General features: G+C 46.5%; 1 protein-coding gene across 2 annotated transcripts in view; it reads left to right on the forward strand.

The window, feature by feature from the left end:
* LOC119976659 (guanylate-binding protein 1-like) overlaps positions 1-16,588 on the forward strand; it is a 460,193-nt gene extending 443,605 nt beyond the window's left edge. For both annotated transcript variants that reach the window (XM_038817347.1, XM_038817338.1), the window contains 3 exons: positions 8,788-8,981; positions 12,296-12,423; positions 16,192-16,588. In XM_038817347.1, coding sequence (XP_038673275.1) covers positions 8,789-8,981; positions 12,296-12,423; positions 16,192-16,242 — 372 coding nt within the window. In that variant the 5' untranslated portion in view covers position 8,788 and the 3' untranslated portion in view covers positions 16,243-16,588. The remainder of the gene's footprint in view (positions 1-8,787; positions 8,982-12,295; positions 12,424-16,191) is intronic.
* The last annotated feature ends 6,185 nt before the right edge of the window (positions 16,589-22,773 follow it).

Consider the following 22,773-nt stretch of genomic DNA (forward strand, 5'->3'; position numbering starts at 1 on the left):
TCTCCCACACCCGGGGCACCCTGCCCACTCACTCCAGGCCTCAGTGGACCCAGACCCTGTATCCCTGACACTTGCACATAACGTTACCTGGACCGGGTGCTGGTCCCCTCACCCATCCTCCGGCCATCAACATGTCCCCGGAGCTGTGTCCCAAATCCTGGCTGTTCGGATGTCGGCTGCTGCGTCGGGTGTTGCCTCCCGCAGTGTTCAGGCAGAGTGTCCAGGCATCACGGTCTGATTGGGATGCAAGGCAATGACTCCCACATGGCCCGTCCACCCACGGGAATCCACTTGGGAAGAGAAAAGCGCTCACTTAATTACGATTGCAAATTCAGCATTAGCCTTCAGCCACACGGCCAGAGGACTCGGCAATCGTGGGGGTTGTCCCTGGAACGATACACAATATCCAGGGGTTGGCATGATGGAGACGTGCGCAGTTGCCCACCGAGGGCCCCCCCACTCCAATGGCAGCCCATCCAAGCTATGGGTGTGTCCTCCCCCTCCCCACACCCCCCACCGACCCCCCCACCGAGCACATGGGCAGCAAGCCACGGGCCCTTTGCCTGTGAGCAAAGATGGCTATTCACCTCCTCAGCTCCCCGCTGCCAGATTCGAAAGGAGTACTAATCGGTGCCAGCGTGACAACTTGCTGGAGAGGCTGATGAATCATGGGAGACCATTGGATATGGGGTCTCCCCATTAATTGCATGGAAATGGGCTTAAGTGTTAATTATTGGCTTCTGGCCATGCAACTTCACCTACGGGAGGGGACCGGTTCCATCGCCAACTCTTTGGTGCCCAGCGCAGCTCTCGTTTTTGCCCTCCCCCACTATTCATTGGCTTCTCTCGAGCGCAACTGGGCCGGAGAATCGCTCCCATTGTTGGGAATACAACATATCCCATAACCAGGAGGCCTCAACTTAAAAGTACCAGTTTCAAACTGGTTTGCTGAGAATCTTGAGGATTCGACATGCTTCCTGATCTCAATCATATCTCAGTATTGTTGACATGCCAATAATTTATTTTTGTAACTGATTAATACCATATATAGCAAATGTTAGTTGCACTATTGTTAGACACATATGAAGAATGGAAATATTTCTCAGGATAACGAGTTCTGAGAGAATAAACTGGAAACCACTTGGGATGGCAGGAACTGGACGCAATAGTTCAAATCACAAATTAGTCCATAAAACAAACGGGATGGGATTTAGTTGCGATGATGGTGATCTCGTCCAGAGTGAAAGCCCCATGTTGCCTTTCCTTGGGAACCTGAATAAGGCAACAGTTTTTGGAAAGATGGTGGAATTACAATTTACACAGTCGGGACATTATTGTATTCCATTACTGACAAATAATATTTCAAGTACAGTTGTTAAGGATGTGTTAACGGCAGTTGAAAATGGGACTTTAGCTGATAAAAAGCTTATTGTATTAAAACTGCGTAGGCAATTTGCGCATCCGTCTCCTCCGAGGCTGAAAAAATTATTAAAGGATGCAGGGGTAAGGGATGAAGACTATACGAAACTGATAGAACAATTTAGTGATCGCTGTGAAGTTTGTAGGAAGTACAGAAGGATACCAGAATGACCGATAGTAACCCTACCTTTGGCCAGGGATTTTAATGACATTGTGGCCATGGACCTTAAGATCTGGGATAAAGCCAATAATATATTTATTTTGAATTTTGTAGATTTAGCAAGCAGATTCAGTCAATTAACGATTGCACGAAGTGAAGAAAAGAGAGTAATCTTAGATCAAGTCGTGGAAAAATGGATAGGGACAGGAATGGGCCCACCGGCAAAATCCTTACGGACAATGGGGGAGAATTTGCTAATGATGAGTTTCGGGATATGTGTGAAAACGTGAATATCGCAGTTATGAATATGGCTGTGGAAAGCCCATTTAGTAATGGTGTGTGTGAAAGAAACCATGCGGTAATAGATGACATGCTCCAGAAAATTTGACAGATGGACCAAACTGCAAGCTGAATTCAGCTTTAGCATGGGCAGCATATGCAAAGAATTCATTGCAGATGGTTGTGGGCTATAGTCCCTATCAATTAGTGTTTGGTGGAAATCCTAAAATCCCGTCCATTTTAGATGACCAGCCTCCAGCTTGGGAAGGGACTACAATTAGCTCTGCCTTTGCTGAGCATTTAAATGCATTACATAGCAGGAGAAAAGCTTTTTTGGAAGCAGAAGTCTCGGAAAGAATTCACAGAGCTTTAAGACATAATGTATGTCCATCAGATCCCGTTTTTCAGCAAGGAGACATAGTACACTCGAAGAGAGACAATTTTAATGAATGGAAAGGCCCAGGGAAGATCATAGGCATAGATGGCAAAACAATTATTTTGCAACATGTCAATCAAACTGTTAGGGTACATTGATCAAGGATAATGGGTACAGATTACAAATTTTCAAATTTAGCCAGAGCAGACAGACATGATGAGGAACCAAGGTCACCTGGTACGCACGTGTTACAGAACTATGAGGACCAGTTAACTGATATAGACAGGGTTTCTGTAGAGGAACACAACACTTCTGATGATTTAGAACAGGCCATTTTTCTGAAAGGACAACTGACAAAAGTTGGTACAAAAGTGACATACTTGCCTGAAGGGTCTAGTCAATGGCAGGAAGCAACTGTTATTAGTAGAGCAGGGAATGCCACTAGAAAGTATAAACATTGGTTGAATATGCAGCATTCAGGGGAGGGTGTCAAGACAATGGATTGGGAACACAAAGTTCAAAAATGGAGGGCACAGAAATGCAGTGCCAGTTCAGATAGTACATTGGATAATGAACAGGTTTGCAGGAAAATGTCGAGAATTATTGAAAGGACATCGCACAGCAGAAGGGAAAGATCATGCAGTAGCAGTACAGAATGAGATACCAGGCAGGAGAGGGAATGTAGTTTATCAAGATCTCGGAACATGAGTAAGACTACAAATACTAATAGGAGTAGAAGCCCACATGCACGTGAGATTTTGGTGGCTTTCAATAAATTTGATGAAAAAGTTATCAAAGATGCCAAACAGCAAGAACTGAATAGTTGGAGTGAATTTGGGGTATACACGGAAGTAACGGATAGGGGTCAAAGAGCTCAATCCCACAGATGGATTTGTATGGAAAAGGTTCTTCCTGATGGAACTTATAAGGCAAAGGCCAGGTTTCCGGCAAGGTGATTTGAAGAAAATTTAGAAGATCAGGATTTAAGGGTAGATTCACCTACGGCATGAAAGGTTATTTTAAAAATCTTCTTGGCTCTATTACCACAAAGGCATGAGAAAGCAAATCTATGGATATAAAAGCTGCCTTTTTGCAGGGGGATCAGCTCCAGAGGGACATTTTTCTCCGTCCTCCTAAAGAAGCAGCTAACACAGAAGGGGTACTGTGGAAGTTGAACAAATGTGCATGTGGATTGAATGATGCGTCTAAAGTCTGGTATTTTTCGGTCAGGTCAGTTTTGTTAAAGTTAGGCTGTTGCCAGTTGAAAGCAGATCCAGCAATGTTTTACTGGCACTACAAAGGAAATATTTCTGGTATCTTTATGACGCATACTGATGATTTTTTGTGGGGTGGGACTATTGATTTTGAAGCTATTGTAATCTCTGGTTTGCGGAAAGAATTCAGGGTTGGAAGTCAGGCTTCCGGTGCATTTAAATATATTGGACTGGAAATCGGACAGACTAAGTTAGGGGCAACTTTACGTCAGCAAACTCGGAAAGCATCAGCCCAATAGCAATTAGCCTTGGCTGGGTTTCACAAAAAGATGCAATGGTTTCAAAGATAGAAAAAGAGCAACTGTGAAGTTTAATAGGACAACGAACTGGTTAGGGAGACAGACTAGATGGGACGTGAGTTTTGATGTCTTGGAGTTGAGTACAAAAATGAATGATCCCAAAGTGGAAGACATAATAAAGCAAATAAAGCATTGGTCAAACTAAAAATGCAGGAGTGTATTTTGAGGTTCCCGGTTTTAGGTCACTTGAAACTCATAGCTTATAGTGAAGCATCCTATGCATATTCATGTGATGGGGTTTCAAGAGCAGGAGGTTTTATAATTTTTCTTTTGGGTAACAATGGTAAATGTTGCCCCCTTGTGTGGGAAACAAAGAAAATAAGGAGAGTGGTCCAAAGCTCTTTGGCTGCTGAGACGTTAAGCCTTGTAGAGGCAGTGGATATGGCCTCTTATTTATGTCAGGTATTGACAGAAATTTTGGGATTTGGGGATTTGGGTAATATACCTATTGAATGTCACATCGACAATAAATCCCTGTGGGAAAATGTGTATTCTGCAAAAAGTGTCAATGAGAAAAGGTTAAGAATAGACATCGCAAGTTTGAAGCAGATGTTGGACAGAGGGGAAATAGCAAAAATTAAATGGGTCGACAGTAGCTATCAATTGTCAGACTGTTTAACAAAAAGATGGACTAGTTCACAGAAACTGTTGGATATTGTTAATGAAGGGCACCTGTTTCTATGACTGCTTTTGTTTCTTTCAAAGACAAATGAAAAAAAAGGGGAGGGGGGAAATGCGTGTGTGTTTTTGAGTTTCTTGTAATTTTGTTTTCATCTAATTATTTTGTTTTTCCAAGGAAGGGGAGACTGTTAAGTAATGGGTTCAGAGAAATTCCAATTAGTTGTCTCATTTATGTTAAGTATCCAGTAATTGAAACTGATATGTAAAGGGGCTTCAGGTGGCCTTTGTGTCAGATGATGTGAAGATAGAGTTTTGTGCAGAGTCTGTTCAAGTGAAATAAAGGTGTTTGTCAAAGGAGAAGAACCTTTGACTCTTTATGCAACAGCAGCTAAATGTCTAACAAGAATATCCCTCCTCAGATAAGGACAGCAAAACTGCACAAACTACTCCAGATGTGGCCTCACCAATTCCCTACACAATTGCAGGAAAACATCCCTATTCCTTTACTCAAATCCTCTGGCTATGAAGGCCAACATACAATTTGCCTTCTTTACTGCCGGCTGTACCTATGTGCTTACTTTCAGTGACTGATGCACGAGGACACCAAGGTATCGCTGAGTATCCACCTCTCTCAATTTACACCCATTCAAATACTAATCTGCCTTCCTCTTTTTGTAAACAAAGCGTATACCTTCACATTTATCCACATTATACTGCATCTGCCATGCAAATGCCCACTAACTCACCCTGCCCAAATCCCACTGAAGCATCTCTGCATCCTCCTCACAGCTCACCCTCCCACCCAACTTTGCATCATCCGCAAATTTGGAGATATTACATTTAGTTCCCTCGTCCAAATCATTAATCTAGAATATGACCAGTTGGAGTCTGAGCACAGATCCCTGTGGTACCCCACTAGTCACTGCCTGCCAGTCAGAAAAAGATCCAATTATTCCAACTTTTTGCTTCCTGTCTGCCAACATCATCTCAAAATACTATCCATAATCACTTGTGCTTTAACTTTACATAGTAACCTGCTATGCGAGACCTTGTCAAAAGCTTTCTGAAAGTCTAAATAAACCACATCCACTGGTTCCCCCTGGCCAACTCTCCTCGTTACATCGTCAAAGAATTCCAGTAGATTTGTCAAGCCTGATTTCCCTTTTGTAAATCCATGCTGATTTTGTCTGATTACACCACTGCTTGCCAAATTCTGTGCAATGAAATCCTTGATAATGCACTCCAGCAACATTCCCTACTACCGACGCTAGGCTCACTGGTGTTTAGTTCCCTGTTTTTTCTCGATCTCCCTTTTTGAATAGTGAGGTTATATTCCTTACCCTCCAATCTGTAAGATTTCCATTTCAGAGTCCAAAGAATTTGGGAAAATGACCACCAATGGATCTACTATTTCTCGGGCTACTTCCTGAAGCACTCTGGGATGAAGATTATCAGCCCTGGAGATTTGTCTTTAATCCCATTAATTTCCCCCAAACCATTTCTCTACTGATACTAATTTCCTTCAGCTCCTCACTACAACTTGTGTTTCTCAGAACTTCCCGTACATTATTCATGTCTTCCTTTCTGAAGACAGAAGCAAAGTACAAATTTAGTTCCTCTTTGTCCCCTGTTATGAATTCCCCCGTTTTGACTTTAAGGTGTCCACATTAGTTTGTGTCTCTTTACATACCTACAGAAACTTTTACAGTCAGTTTCTATGTTTCCCGCTAGCTTACTTTCATTTGTATTTTCCCCTTCATCAATCACTTGGACTGCCTTTGCTGAATTTTAAACTCAGGCTTTTTCTTGCTAATTTGTATGCCTCTTCTTTGAATCTAATGCTATCTCTAATTTCCCTTGGCAACAGTTCTCTTTCTGCTCTTGTGACAAATAGGAATAAACAACTTTTGGAGTTCACCGATTTGTTTCTTGAATATCTGCCATTGCCTGTCCGCTGTCCTTCCTGTCAGTAATGTTTCCCAGTCCATCATTGTCAGCGCATGCCTCATATCATCAGTTACCTTTATTGAGGTTCACAAATTCAGAATCAACACCTCACTATTCACCTTGATAAAGAATTCTTTCATATTATGGTCACTCATCCCCAAAGGTTCTCTCACAACTAGATTGGAAACTAATCCTTTCTCCTTGCACAATACCCAGTACAAGATGACCTGTTTCCTTGTTGCTTCCTCTACATACTGATCCAGAAAACTAACCCCTATACACTCCTGAAATTCCTCCTCTATTATACTGTGACTAATCTGAGTCACACAATCTATATGCAGATTAAAGTCATCCATAATCACAGATGTTCCTTTATCACATGCATCTCCGATTTCTTGTCTGATGCTATTCCCCACATTACCACTGCAGTTTGGTGGTCTGTATACCACCCCAAAAATGTTTTTTGTCCCTTGGTGTTTCTTAACATGATCCAGACAGATTCAACATCATCTGTACTAATATCTTTCCTCAATGTTGTATCAATATCTTCTTTAATCAACAATGAAACTCCAGCACCTTTGCCTTTCTATCTGTCCTTCCTAAAAACTGAATAGCCGTCAATATTTAGTTCCCATCTTGGTCACCTTGGAGCCATGTCTCCGTAATCCTAATTATATCACACCCCTTTACATCTATCTGCACAACTAATCCATCCATTTAATTTTGCATGTTCCACACATTCAGGTACAAAACCTTAAGGCTAGTCCTTTTAATGTTCCTTGAGCGGTCCCTACTATTTTTTACTGTGTCATTATCTGATACAGGCCCTTGATTTCGCTGCCTATCACTTTTCTAATCCTCCTTGCTGCGTTTTTCTCTTGTTCTTGATTCCCTCTGCTCTGAGTCCTCACGTAGGTTCCCAACCCCCTGGCATATTAGTTTAACCCCCCCCCCCTCCCCCCCCCAACCGCTCGTACCCTCCCCCTGAAGAACATCAGTTCCAGTCCTGCCCAGGTGGAACCCGTCCAGTTTGTACAGGTCCACCCTCCCCCAGAACCAGTCCCAATGCCCCAGGAACCTGAAACCCTCCCCCTGACACCATCTCTTCAGCCACGTATTCATCCAATACAACCTGCTCTTTGTAATCTGACCAGCTCGTGGCACCGGTAGTAATCCTGAGATCATAACCTTTGAGATCCTTCTCAACTTTCTTCCTCACTCCTATATTCTGCTTTCAGGACCTCATCCCTTTTTCATCCTCCCCCTCCAGAATGTCCTGTACCTGCTCCGAGACATCCTTTACCCGAGCACCAGGGAGGCAACATACCATCCTGGAGTCTTGTTTGCAGACATAGAAACGCTTGTCTATTCCCCTTACAGTTGAACCACCAGAACTATTTCATTCCCACACTTGTTACTCCTCCCCTCTGTAGCATAGAATCATAGAATTTAGAGTGCAGAAGAAGGCATTCGGCCCATCGAGTCTGCACCGGCCCTTGGAAAGAGCCCACCAGCGGCTGGTTTAGCACAGGGCTAAAGAGCTGGCTTTTAAAGCAGACCAAGGCAGGCCAGCAGCACGGTTCAATTCCTGTACCAGCCTCCCCGAACAGGCGCTGGAATGTGGTGACTAGGGCTTTTCACAGTAACTTCATTTGAAGCCTACTTGTGACAATAAGCGAATTTCATTTTAATTTCATTTCATTTCATTTCACGTCCACCCTATTCCCGTAAACCACCTTATTCCTGTAAGCAGAACCAACCATGGTGCAACGAATTTGGCTGTTGCTGCTTTCCTCTGAGAGGCCATTGCCCTGAACAGTATCCAAAGCTGTAGATCTCTTTTTCGGGGGAATGGCCACCTGCTTCGCTCTCTTGCTCTGCCTGGTGGTCACCCATTCCCTTCCTGCCTGTGGAGTCTGAGCCTCCGGTGTGACCATCTGTGACACTGGAAATGTTCCCGACTTCCCACATGGAGCATGAGGAGCAAACCAAGGCTTTGTGTTCTCCTGCAATGACTTACACTTTTAAATTAAAGCTTTGGAAGATGCTTGATATTAGATAAAATCCAATTCTCTGTGGCCCTTCCATGCTTGTCTTTGTGACTGCCAATTAGAGCCCTGACAGATTATAAACCACAAAACTTATTTTCAAACCATAATTGATGAAAGATGTAAAGACTTACCGACCTTGCCCACTACTTACCAATTAGCTCTCACTTGTAGCCTCAGCTGCAGCAGGGCAAGTCCACTCTCTGAAAATGTAAAAGTTAAGAAGCAAATAAAGTTAGAGTAAAACTGCCAAGGTATATTTTGTCTGATATCATGTGATATTTTAACAACTTAGTAATGCCACTGGTTATACTATATATACTGCTATTTCTGTACAATAATTCTATCTGGTCTCCGTTAACAGGATGGCATCATACACAGGAATGGAGTCTCCTATGCATCTGATTAAGAATTCAGCTGATGGAAAACTGTCTGTAGCTAAAGATGCTGTGGACATGTTAAAGAAAATGAATCAGCCTTTGGTTGTTGTGGCTCTGGTTGGGAAATACCGCACAGGAAAATCATTCCTGCTAAACCAACTTGCTGGAAGAAAGACAGGTCAGTGTGAGATTGTGAAAGAATTGACACTTACTGTGGGTGTGATTACTGACTGTGTGTAGAACTGGACACTGAAGGAATGTCGGTAACTGCAGATGGAAATGGGCCAGCAGCAAATAGGAACAATCCCTTCTGATATAAGAATATCAGATTCAGTTCACAGTCAATGTGAACAATGTCCTCATCGCCCAGAATTTCCTGCTTGGGTCAGAATTCACACTAAGTATACCCTCCATCGTGTTGTGTGGCACTATTACAGTGCCAAATGGGATACACTTCGAACAGATCTAGCAACTCAAGACTGGGCATCCATGAGGCGCTGAGGGCCATCAGCAGCAGCAGAATTGTATTCAATCACAGTCCGCAACCTCATGGCCCGGCATATCCCCCATTACCATTACCACCCAGCCAGGTGATCAACCCTGGTTCAATGAAGAGTGCAGGAGAGCATGCCAGGAGCAACATCAGGCATACCATGAGGTGTCAACCTGGTGAAGCTACAACACAGGACTACTTGTGTGCCAAACACCATAAGCAGCAAGTAATAGACAGAGCTAAGCGATCCCACAATGAATGCATCAAATCTAAGCTCTGCAATCCTGCCATATCCAGCCTTGAATGGCGGTGGACAATTAAACAACTCACTGGAGGAGGAGGCTCCACATATATCTCCATCCTCAATGATGGAGGAGCCCAGCACATCTGTGCAAAAGACAAGACTGGGTGATCCGACTCGGCCTCCTCCAGAGGTCCCCAGCAACGCAGATGTCAGTCTTCAATCAATATGATTCACTCCACATGATCTCAAGAAATGGTTAAAGGCACTGGATACTGTAAAGGCTGTGGACCCTGAAAATATTCTGGCAATACTACTGAAGGCTTGTGCTCCAGAACTTGCCCCTGGCCAATCTGTTCCAGTACAGCTACAAAGCTGGCATTTACCTGGCAATGTGGCAAATTGCCCAGGTATGTCCTATACACAAGAAAGAGGGCAAATCCAACCCAACCAATTACCGCCCTATCAGTCTACTCTCCATCATGAGAAAAATTATGGAAGGTGGCATCAACAGGGCTATCAAGCGACACTTGCTTAGCAATAACCTGCTCACGGATGCTCAGCTTTGGTTCTGCCAGGGTCACTCAGCTCCTGACCTGATCACAGCCTTGGTTCAAAATGAACAAAAGAGCTGAATGCCAGAGGTGAGGTGAGAGTGACTGCCCTTTGACATCAAGGCAGCATTGACCGAGTATAACATTAAGTGGCCCTCGCAAAACTGGAGTTAATGGGAATCAGAGGAAAAACTCCTGGAGTCATACCTGGCACAAAGGAAGATGGTTGTGGTTGTTGGAGGTCAATCATCTCAGCTCCAGGACATCACTGCAGGAGTTCCTCAGGGTAGTGTCCGAGGCCCAACCATCTTCAGCTGCTTCATCAATGACCTGCCTTCCATCATAAGGTCAGAAGTGGGGATGTTTGCTGCACAATGTTCAGCTCCATTCGCAACTCCTCAGATAATGAAGCAGTCCATGTCCAAATGCAGCAAGACCTGGACAATATCCAGGCTTGGGCTGATAAAGTTACATTTGCGCCACACCACACAATCGCAGAATCCCTCCAGTGCAGAAGAAGGCCATTCAGCCCATCAAGTCTACACCGACCCTCTGAAAGAGCACTCTACCTAGGCCCACTCCTCCACCCTATCCCCATAACCCCGCCAAACCTTTAGAACACAAAGGGACAATTAGAATGGCCAATCCACCTGACCTGCACATCTTTAGACTGCGGAAGGAAACTGGAGGAAACCCACGCAGTCACGGGTAGAACATGCCAACTCCACACAGACAGTCACCCGAAGTTGGAATTGAACCCGGGTAGCTGGCATTGTGAGACAGCAATGCTCATCACTGTGCCACCGTGCCACCAGTGCCAGGCAATGATCATCTCCTACAGGAGAGGATCTAACCATCGCCCCTTGACATTCAATAACTATAATAATAATAATTGCTTATTGTCACAAGTAGGCTTCAATGAAGTAACTGTGAAAAGCCCCTAGTCGCCACATCCCGGCGCCTGTTCAGGGAGGCCGGTACGGGAATTGAACCCGCACTGCTGCCTTGTTCTGCATTACAAGCCAGCTATTTAGCCCACTGTGCTAAACCAGCCTCTCATCGCTGAATCCCACACAATCAACATTCTAGTTTCCCATTGATCAGAAACTGAACTGGACGAGTTATATTAATACTGTGGCTTCCAGAGCAGGTCAAAGGCTCGGAATCCTGCGGCAAGTAACTCACCTCTTGACCCCCCCAAAGCCTGTCCACCATCCACAGGGCACAAGTCAGGAGTGTGATGGAATACTCTCTACTTGCCTGGATGAGTGCAGCTCCAACAACACCCAAGAAACGTGACACCATCCAGGACAAAGCAGTCCGCTTGATTGCTCCCCCTTCCACAAACATTCCAACCCTCCATCACCGACGCACAGTGGCAGCCGTGTGTGCCATCTACAAGATGCACTGCAATTACTCACCAAGGTTCCGCAGACAACACCTTCCAAACCCACGACCACTACCATCTAGAAGGACAAGGGCAGCAGATACCTGGGGACCCCACCACCTGGAGGTTATATTGGGTATAAACACATGTCACTATGCCACTGTCTCCCACAGGTAACATAAGAACATAAGAACTAGGAGCAGGAGTAGGCCATCTGGCCCCTCGAGCCTGCTCCGCCATTCAATGAGATCATGGCTGATCTTTTGTGGACTCAGCTCCACTTTCCGGCCCGAACACCATAACCCTTAATCCCTTTATTCTTCAAAAAACGATCTATCTTTACCTTAAAAACATTTAATGAAGGAGCCTCAGCTGCTTCACTGGGCAAGGAATTCCATAGATTCACAACCCTTTGGGTGAAGAAGTTCCTCCTAAACTCAGTCCTAACGCTACCAGTAAACCAAAGAACATCCTAACCGCCTGCTAATATATGATAATGCATTCATTAACTCATCATGGCAAACAATATGGGCGGGATTCTCCCCTACCCGGCGGGGCGGGGGGTCCCGGCGGCGAGGAGTGGCATGAACCATTCCGGCGTTGGGCCGCCCCAAAGGTGCGGAATCCACCGAACCTTTGAACATTAATCTGCAAGATGCCATCATGAAAAGGCTGTCAGCCCTTCACTTCTGCATGTGACAGCCATGTGTATAAATGCTGGGATTGATCTCAAATCCAATTCCTTCTGACAAGAAGGTTATGTTAAATAACAGTTGGAGAATAATTCTCACACATCATTATTTATTCTGTTCTCCAGGATTTCCTGTTGGAGGGAGCGTACAGTCAGAGACAAAAGGAATCTGGATGTGGTGTCGCCCACATCCATGTGGGGATAATCGCTGCATGGTGCTGTTGGACACTGAAGGTCTGGGAGATGTGGAAAAGGTAGAATTGTTTTTATTTTCACACCAACATGAAGAACAATATTTCCAGGTGTAATGTCTTCTCAAGGAATGGACATGTGTTCAATCTGCAGGAGTAAACCAGTCTCAGGGTGGTGATGATTCAGGGCTGTGATGAGGAGACTTCACTCAAAAGGCTGTGAAAGTTTGGAATTCTGGGGCATTCTGAGGATTGTGGCTGCCCCATGGTTGAATACATTTAAGGCTGGGATGGAAAGATTTTTGATCTCTCAGGGGATTAAGGAATAAAGGACGCAGGTGGGAAAACGGAGGTGAAACCCCTAAACAGCCATGATGGTATTGGATGGAGGAGCAGGCTCGATGGGCCATATCATCTTCTCTTGGCCCTATTTCTTTGTTCTAAGTCAGGGTTAGTATTACCTCTGCCTGACACTGAGAGTTTTGAACAGCAGAACCTCCTCAAGACCTTTATTTTCATTCCTGAGAATGCCCCATTTCTCAGGTTAAAGGGTATTTAAATGGTTTTGGTGGCAGCCTGTCATTAATCAGACAGTCGGATGCCTGACTCTGGTAAGGTCAAGGGAGCTCAGTCAGATTTAAAACCTGTCTTTCCTTAATGTAGTTGATCGTAAAGAAAACAGAAATCTTGCTGAATCTACGAGAAGTAGAACATAGAGACCATAGGGGAAATTACAAACAAGATTTATTTCACTACAATACTAATACTCCTCCACTCCCCGAAGAATCTCTTCAGCAACCTGCAGCTAGGCCTGGGTTTCTATATAGCTGGGCTCTCCTTGTAGAGGGGAAGTCCTGCACCCACCCTTAAAGGGAAAGTCCGGCACCCCCTTAAAGGGAAAGTCCTGCACCCCCTTAAAGGGAAAGTCCTGCACCCTCCTTAAAGGGAAAGTCCTGCCACCCCATAAAGGGAAAGTCCTGCACCCCCCTAAAGGGTAAGTCTGCCACCCCCTTAAAGGGAAAGTCCTGCACCCCCCCTTAAAGGGAAAGTCCAGCACCCCCCTTAAAGGGAAGTCCTGCACCCCCCCTTAAAGGGAAAGTCCTGCCCCCCCCTTAAAGGGAAGTCCTGCACCCCCCTTAAAGGGAAAGTCCTGCACCCCCTTAAAGGGTAAGTCCTGCCCCCCCCCCTTAAAGGGAAAGTCCTGCCCCCCCCTTAAAGGGAAAGTTGATTTTCCGGATAGGTCATGTGAAATCGAAATCGCAGTGAAGACTGCAGAGTCGGGAAGTCTGAATCAATGGCCAATGCAGCTGGAGTATCCAACACGCTGCTTCCGAGATGGTCCACGAGAAACCGGACCTGTCTTTGTCAACATGACTCATGGGATCCAAGGGCCTCCATCGCCGAAGTTCCGGACGTGTGTCGTGTCTCTCAGGGCGAACTCGTACATTGGCCTGCGGCGGCCTGTGTCTGCCTCAAATTGGTCCTGAGCGCAGCGGATTTCCCACCAATATCCGGAAAGACGAGACTCAATTGGGTTTGGAGGCAGTGACCCATCAACATCTCAGCTAGTGCGATGCTCTTCGTGGCATGCGGGGTGTCCGATCGCAGAATAAGAATCTCGCCAACTGGGTCTCCCAGGATCCTGATGTTTGCTTTTTCAGTCCGAGCTTAAAGGTTTGCACCGCCCACTCAGCCAACCCATTTGAAGCTGCGTGGTATGGGACGGTCCTCAGATGGCAGATCCCATTGGCGGACATGGGACATGAATGCGGCAAATTATGCGCTCGTAAACACCATACCATTGCCCAATACCAGCACCTCAGGTATGCCATGCATGCTGAAAATGTGCCGGAGTTTCTCTCTGGTTGTCTGGGCCATCGTCACATCTCTGTCATTTGTTCCATTATATGATGAAATATTTCTGATGCAGAAATAATTCCGAAGGGCATTCTATTGAAACAATACTCCCGAAAGGTGTGTTAAGGTACAGAGGAGCTTGCTGGAGTCATCAAACAGCATCTACCAAAAACCTTGTGAGGCATCTAATTTGTCAAAAATTCAAGCTTGGCAATTTGAGATGAAATGAAAAATGAAAATCGCTTATTGTCACAAGTAGGCTTCAAATGAAATGAAAATGAAACTCGCTTATTGTCACAAGTAGGCTTCATGAAGTTACTGTGAAAAGCCCCTAGTCACCACATTCTGGTGACTGTTCAGGGAGGCTGGTACGGGAATTGAACTGTGCTGCTGGCCTGCCTTAGTCTGCTTTCAAAGCCGGCGATTTAGCCCTGTGCCAAACAGCCCTTTCTGATGTTATTTCCTCTCTCTTTGGTATAGGGCTGTGCTCTTGTCTTATATTTCGAATTGAGATCTTTAGGATCCATGCAGATTTGAATGTCACCCGCTGTTTTTTTTACACAGACTAGGGAGCTGACCCAATCAGTTGGTTGTGTTACCATTGATATGATTCCTTACGATTGCAATCTGGGTAGTTCAGCCTTCAATCTTTCTCTGAGAGGAGCTGGTACACGTCTTGGTGGATGTATCACAGGCATGGCATCGTTTTTTAGAAGCATCTTGGACTGATATGGCAGTCTTCCCATGCCATGAAATATATCAGGGTATTCATGTAAAAGTTGCTAAATGTCCTTTTTAACTATAGCGGATTTACAAGTATTGTTATGGGCCAGGGTTTAGATAACCCCAAAGTGTATCATGGAGTTCACCTGACCCACAACCTTTAATAGATTGTGGTATGGGGGGCACATGGCCCACTCTGCAGGTGTGGGACAGCAGAAATCGAAAAGTATATTTTAAAGCAAAACAATTTTATACCATGAACTCAAGTTAACATTTTTAAAATGTACAGTGAACATCTTAGCAACCATCAATTCAAATACAACCCCCACAGAATACAAAACTAAGTCATTCTTACTAAATTCCCAAACAACATCCAGAAGACAAAAGACCCTTTTAACACAAAGATCAGGTTGAAATTCTCTAATGAAAGCAGTTATCCCTTTGAAATCACCCAAATGAACATTCTTTAGCTTGTAGAGAGATCCATGAACGTCTGCTGGCTTTCACTCCAGCTCTTCTCTCTGAAAACAAAACTAAAACCTCACTCTATAGCAGCATGCTCAAAAACAAAGTAAAGCTACAGACAACCCAGCTCCACCCCCACTCTGACATCACTGCAGCTCTCTAATAAGCACCCATTTCTTAAAGGTACACCCAGTACAGTTATTCTATAAAAACACCCATTCTTAAGGTACTCTCACATGACAGTATTGAGGAAAATTCTTTGAATGAGCTGCAAATATTTACAAGGTTGAGCACCCAATGGTGAAGAATGATTGTCATCCACTATCTCGAATTGGATTTGTTTGTGAAAGTCTCTGTTGGCGACACTTAAATAACACGAGCCATGTGAGAAAATTGGATTGCCATTATAATCTTTTAGTGAACATTCTGCAGGGACTATGTCATAATGACCTTTAATAGCAGACAAGTCCTTAGAATTGAGAAGATTTGCTGAAGCACCTGTGTCTAATTTGAATGATATTGGAATATCATTAATACATACAGCACTCATCCATTCATTGCTGACGACGTTGACTTGTTGATCTTTTGTTGCTTGAAGATTCTTTTTATTTTTGTGAAGAGCTTTTTCTGTTGCTTGAAGATCAGTCTTCGTGGATGCTTCAACCACTCCAACAAAGAAGGTATTTTCTGACGAGAAAATTCCATCACCTTGGGAAAAATCTTGTTGAGTGTTGATTTGTTAATCTTTGTCAACAGCTCTCACATTGTAATTCTTTTGATGTGCAGGAGGGAGATGACTTGCGGATGATTGACACTGAGAAGGCAGTTTCCCTTTAAGTGGCCGTTGCCACATCTATGACACGTCATCACGTTGTCACCGTGATGTATTAGTGATGTTCGCGCAAGCGCAGATCTCTTTTGCGGAGTCTCGTATTTCTGTTCAAAGTGCGCATGTCCCGAGTTGGAAAATGCGTGCGCTGGGTAGCTGCCATTCCGAACAGTCTTCTGTGCTGCCTGCAACACCATTTTTATTTTCTCAGCCTCGTGGTAAACTTTTGCGCCTTTTTCTTTTGGATAAAACTCTAAGTATTGTCTTTTAGTATGTTCACTGGAGATGCATTTCTCTATCGCAATTTTCAATGTTAAATCATTTTGATGTATTAAAGCTTCTCTTACAGTTTCATCAGTTATTCCAGAAACAATTTAATCTCTCACAAGAGAATCATGAAGATCCGCACAGTTACATGTTTGAGATAAGAGTTTGAGATCTATAATGAAGTTATTCACTGGTCCATCAACGTTTTGCACTTGCTTATGAAAACTGAATCGCTCTAAAATTTCATTAGTTTGCATTCTGCAATGGTCATCGAATTTTAAGTTTTTTTTGTTCAAACTTCAATTTATCTCACCAGCAGCAAAAATAAACGAATTGTAGATTTCAATTTCTTGCTGTGCTGCTCGGGACAGAAGCAAAGCAATTTGTCTTGCTTCAGATGCAGTGTTTAAATCACTAGCTTCCAGATAGAGCTGGAATGGTTTGTTCAAACAACGTCCAATTTAAATTAAGATTACAAGTGGTCTTCAGATGTCGGAAATCTCTTTTAGTCGATGATTCTGTTGTTGTGATGACTTCACCAGTCAAATAGTTGATTCCGATTTTTGTCTTTTTTGTTCAAATTTCCTTTACTAGTCTTTCTTAAAAGCCTAATTTAACCTGGTACCATGTTATATTACTATATGTAATATACATATTACTCTTTTGATCCAGCTGAGTTGCTGAAATCAGCCGTAGTCTCTTGTAAAGATAAAGTGACTTATTGAGCAATAAAAATCAATATTGTGAGTTCTTTTTACTTAATACTCAACTGGTAAAACAAATAAACATTTGTAGATATAACTAATTAAATTATAAAATACAATACTTTGATAACTAATAACTTCTCTTTCTAGCCTTCGTATATCTGTTCTCTCTGCAATCCTGGCACACACTCCTGTAATAAAGAGCGGGAAACTATTGATATAGATCCTGACAGTGAGACATCTAGTGTTCAATTGCCTATACTAGCTTTACACTGATCATGTATTATGAGATACAGAGATCACTACAATGTGGCACTTTGTCAAATATCTTTTTTGGAAGTTAATTTGTACCACATCAATTGTATTACCCTCATCAACCGGCCCTCTCATCTTATCAAAGAACTCAGATCCAGATAACTAAACAGGACTAATCTATAAATAATATGATGTGGAGATGCCGGAAGCTAGTAATTCCAAATAAACTTGTTGGACTTTAACTGGTGTTGTAAGACTTCTTACTGTGCCACCCCATCCAACGCCGGCATCTCCATCTAATTTTAAAAAGGCGATAGAGAGAAATCAGGGAATTATAGACATGAAGTTCTGACATCAGTAGTGAGAAAAATTCTAAAATACATATCAAAGATTTTATAGCAAGTGCTTGGAAAATCGTGGCAGAATCAGACGGCTTCAGCATGGATTTATGTAGGGGAAATAATTCTTGACAAATCTACTGGAATTATTTGACGATGTAGAGTTGATGAAGGGGAGCCAATAGATGTGGTTTATTTGGACTTTAAGAAGGCTTTCAACAAAGTCCCACGTAAGAGATAAATGCATAAAATTAAAGCACATGGGATGGGGGAAGTGCATTGAGATGGAGAGAAACTGGTTGGCAGACAGGGAACAAAGAATGTAATTAACGTGTCTTTTTCAAATTGGCAGGTAGTAGCCAGTGGGGTATGACAGGGATCAGTGCTGGGACCCCGGCTATTCACAATATATATTAATGATTTAGATGATGGAACAAAAGGAAATATCTCCAAATTTGCAGATGACGCAAAGTTGGATGGAAGAGTGAGCTTGAGGAGGATCCTTCAGTGTGATTTGGGCAAGTTGAGGGAGTGAGCAAATGAATGGCAGATGCAGTATAATTTGAATAAATGTGAGGTTATCCACTTTGGTAGCAATAACAGGAGGGCATGTTGTTATCTGATTGGCCATAAATTAGGAGAGGGAATGTGCAACAAGACCTGGGTGCCTTTGTGCGGCAGTAAGCAGGTGCAGCAGGCGGTAAAGAAGGCAAATGGTATGTTGGCCTTCATTGTGAGAGGTTTCGAGTATAGAAGCAGAATGTCCTGCTGAAATTATACAGGGCATTAGTGAGGCCACATCGGGAATAGTGCGTGCAGTTTTGGGCTCCTTATCTGAGGAAGATGTTTTTTCTTCGAGAGGGACTGTAGCGAAGATTTACTGGACTGATAACTGGGATGGCGGAACTGATATGTGGGAAGAAATTGAATCGGTTAGAATTGTATTCGCTGGGTGATCTTATAGAAAACTCAAAAATTATTAAAAGGATTGGACAGGGTAGATGGAAGAAGGATGTTCCCGATGGTGAGGGTGTTCAGAACCAAGGATCACTGTCCGAGAACACGAAGTAGTAACCATTTAGGACTGAGATAGGGAGAATTTCTTCATCCAGAGAGTGAGATTAAGAGGGGGATGTCAGCGACACTCCAGCAGATCCACAGCCGATTGGAGGAGTCTCAAAGGCTGTGGGCACAAGAGATGGTGCTGGCAAGTGTGTTACCAAGGCCAACACAGCCAGGGTGATGACCGCAGTGGAGAGCCTGCAGCATGACGTGAGTAACAGAGCCGAGGTGTCCAAGACATGGCTCAGTCAGTGAGGGCCATGGCTGAGTGTCTTGGCAGCATGTCCCAGATGCTGGGGGATGTCCTTGATTCAGGTAGACCCTTTTCGAGGTGCTGTGGATTTTGTATATTCTTCCCCTGCCTATGTGGGTTTCCTCCGGGTGCTCCATTTACTTTTTCAGTCCAAAGATGTACAGGTTAGGTGGATTGGCCGTGCTAAATTGCCCCTTAGGGTGGGTTAGAGGAATAAGTCAGGGAATTGGGTTTAGGTCGGGTGATCTTTTGAAGGGTCCATGCAGACTCAAAGGGCTGAGTGGCCTCCTTCTGCACTGTAGAGATTCGATGATTCTATGACCTCACACTTCTCTGTGTTAAATTCCATCTGCCACTTTATCGCCCACTCTACCAATCCGCCTGTATCATTCTGGAGATTGTAGCTCTCCTCGACACTGTCCATCACTCGGCCCATCTTTGAGTCACCTGCGTATTTCCCAATCGTGCCCACCACAGTCAAGTCCTGATCATTAATACATAGCACAAACAGTCAGGGTCCCAACACCGAGCCCTGTGGTGAACACACTTGAAAGAACCTTTTCAATTGCACGGGCAGCCTAATCGACCATAAACCCTTTGTTTCCTGTCACTAAGCCAAAGTTTTATCAATTTGCCCATTGCCCCTGTCACTCATGGGCTTTCACTTTCTTGACCAATCTGCCATGTGGGACTTTGTCAACGCCTTGCTAAAATCCATGTACCCAGCATCCATGCGCTATTTTCATCAACTCTTCTTGTCACTTCCTCAAAGAATTCAATCAATTTTGGGAGGGGAGCTCTTCCCTCAACAAACCCATGCTGACTATCCTGACAAGGCCTGAGATGAGGAGAAATTTCCCCACCCAAGAGTGGTGAGCCTGTGAATTCATACCACAGGAAGTAGTTGAGGCCAAAATATTAATGTTTTCAAGTAGCAGTTAGATTTAGCACTTAGGACAAAGGGGATAAAACGGAATCTATGCGTAGGGAAAGTGGGATTAGGCTATTGAGTTGGATGATCAGCCATGATCATAATGAATGGCGGAGCAGGTTCGAAGGGCCAAATGGCCTCCGTCTTCTCTTATTTTCTATGGGCGGGATTCTCCCTTTTAAGGACTAAGTCTACACGCACGCCGGAAAACGTGCGAGAATCACTTCGGACTTTTTCCTCGAACGTCCAGGATGATTCCCTGTTTTCCAGGAGGCTAGCAGGGCCCCGGCGTGCGTCCCGCAGCTCTGGCTGCCGGCTGGGCCCTGCTGTCTTGACAACATGGCCGCGCATGCGCACGGCGGCCGCTAGTGTGTCTGTGCATGCGCACGGGGGCCGAGGTGGGGCATGGAGCGGCCGCTAGTGGTCCGTGCATGCTCACGGCGGCCGCTAGTGCGTCTGTGCATGCGCACGGCGGCCACTAGTGTGTCCGTGCATGCGCACGGCGGCCACTAGTGTGTCCGTGCATGCGCACGGCGGCGCTAGTGAGTCTGTGCATGCGCACGGCGGCCGCTAGTGTGTCTGTGCATGCGCAACTGCGGCCACTAGTGTGTCTGTGCATGCGCGCGGCGGCCGCTAGTGTGTCTGTGCATGCGCGCGGCGGCCGCTAGTGCGTCTGTGCATGGCGCAAGGCGGCCACTAGTGTGTCCGTGCATGCGCACGGCGGCCACTAGTGTGTCCTGTGCATGCTGCACGGCGGCCGCTAGTGTGTCTGTGCATGCGCGCGGCGGGCCGCTAGTGTGTCTGTGCATGTGCGCGGCGGCCACTAGTGTGTCTGTGCATGCGCACTGCGGCCGCTAGTGTGTCTGTGCATGTGCGCGGAAGCGGCCGCTAGTTGAGTCCTGTGCATGCGCGCGCGGCCGCTAGGTGTGTCTGTGCATGCGCACGGCGGCCATTAGTGAGTCTGTGCATGCGCACTGGCGGCCACTATGAGTCTGTGCATGTGCGCGCAGCCGCTAGTGTGTCTGTGCATGTGCGCGCGGCCGCTAGTGAGCTGTGCATGCGCACGGCGGCCGCTAGTGTGTCTGTGCATGCACCGGCGGCCGCTAGTGTGTCTGTGCATAGCGCGCGGCGGCCGCTAGTGTGTCTGTGCATAGCGCGCGGGTCGGCCGCATAGTGTGTCTGTGCATGGCGCGCGGCGGCCGCTAGTGTGGTCTGTGCATGTGCGCGGCGGCCGATAGTGTGTCTGTGCACGCGCCGGCGGCCGCTAGTGTGTCTGTGCATGGTGCGCTGGCGGCCGCTAGTGCGTCCTGTGCATGTGCGCGGCGGCCGCTAGTGTGTCCGTGCATGTGCGCGGCGGCCGCTAGTGCGTCTGTGCATGTGCGCGGCGGCCGCTAGTGTGTCCGTGCATGTGCGCGGCGGCCGCTAGTGTGTCCGTGCATGTGCGCGGCGGCCGCTAGTGTGTCTGTGCATGTGCGCGGCGGCCGCTAGTGAGTCTGTGCATGCGCGCGGCGGCCGCTAGTGTGTCTGTGCATGCGCACGGCGGCCACTAGTGGTCTGTGCATGCGCACGGCGGCCTAGTGTGTCTGTGCTGCGCGCGGCGGCCGCTAGTGTGTCGTGCATGTGCGCGGCGGCCGCTAGGTGTCTGTGCATGCGCGCGGCGGCCGCTAGTGCGTCTGTGCATGCGCACGGCGGCCACTAGTGTGTCCTGCATGCGCACGGCGGCCACTAGTGTGTCGTGCATGCGCACGGCGGCCGCTAGTGTGTCTGTGCATGTGCGCGGCGGCCGCTAGTGTGTCTGTGCATGCGCATGGCGGCCGCTAGTGTGTCTGTGCATGCGCACGGCGGCCATAGTGTTTGTGCATGCGCATGGCGGCCGCTAGTGTGTCTGTGCATGCGCACGGCGGCCACTAGTGTGTCTGTGCACGCACGCGGCGGCCACTAGTGTGTCTGTGCATGCCGCGGCGGCACTAGTGTGTCTGTGCATGCGCAGGCGGCCACTAGTGTGTCTGTGCATGCGCACGGCGGCCACTAGTGTGTCTGTGCATGCGCAGGCGGCCGCAAGTGTGTCTGTGCATGCGCACGGCGGCCACTAGTGTGTCTGTGCATGCACGCGGCGGCCACTAGTGTGTCTGTGCATGCACGCGGCGGCCACTAGTGTGTCTGTGCATGCGCACGGCGGCCACTAGTGTGTCTGTGCATGCACCCGGCGGCCACTAGTGTGTCTGTGCATGCACGCGTCGGCCACTTGTGGTCTGTGCATGCGCACGGCGGCCACTAGTGTGTCTGTGCATGCGCACGCGGCCACTAGTGGTCTGTGCATGCACGGCGGCCACTAGTGTGTCTGTGCATGCGCATGGCGGCCACTAGTGTGTCTGTGCATGTGCACGGCGGCCGCTAGTGTGTGCATGTGCGCGGCGGGCGCTAGTGTGTCTGTGCATGTGCGCGGCGGCCACTAGTGTGTCTGTGCATGTGCGCGGCGCGCTAGTGTGTCTGTGCATGTGCGCGGCGGCCGCTAGTGAGTCTGTGCATGCGCAGGCGGCCGCTAGTGTCTCTGTGCATGCGCACGGCGGCCGCTAGTGTGTCTGTGCATGTGCCCGGCGGCCGCTAGTGTGTCTGTGCATGCGCACGGCGGCCGCTAGGGTCTGTGCATGCGCACGGCCCGCTAGTGTGTCTGTGCATGCGCGGCGGCGCTAGTGTGTCTGTGCATGCGCACGGCGCCCGCTAGTGTT

Source organism: Scyliorhinus canicula, chromosome 1, assembly GCF_902713615.1.
Source record: "Scyliorhinus canicula chromosome 1, sScyCan1.1, whole genome shotgun sequence".
Taxonomy (NCBI): domain Eukaryota; kingdom Metazoa; phylum Chordata; class Chondrichthyes; order Carcharhiniformes; family Scyliorhinidae; genus Scyliorhinus; species Scyliorhinus canicula.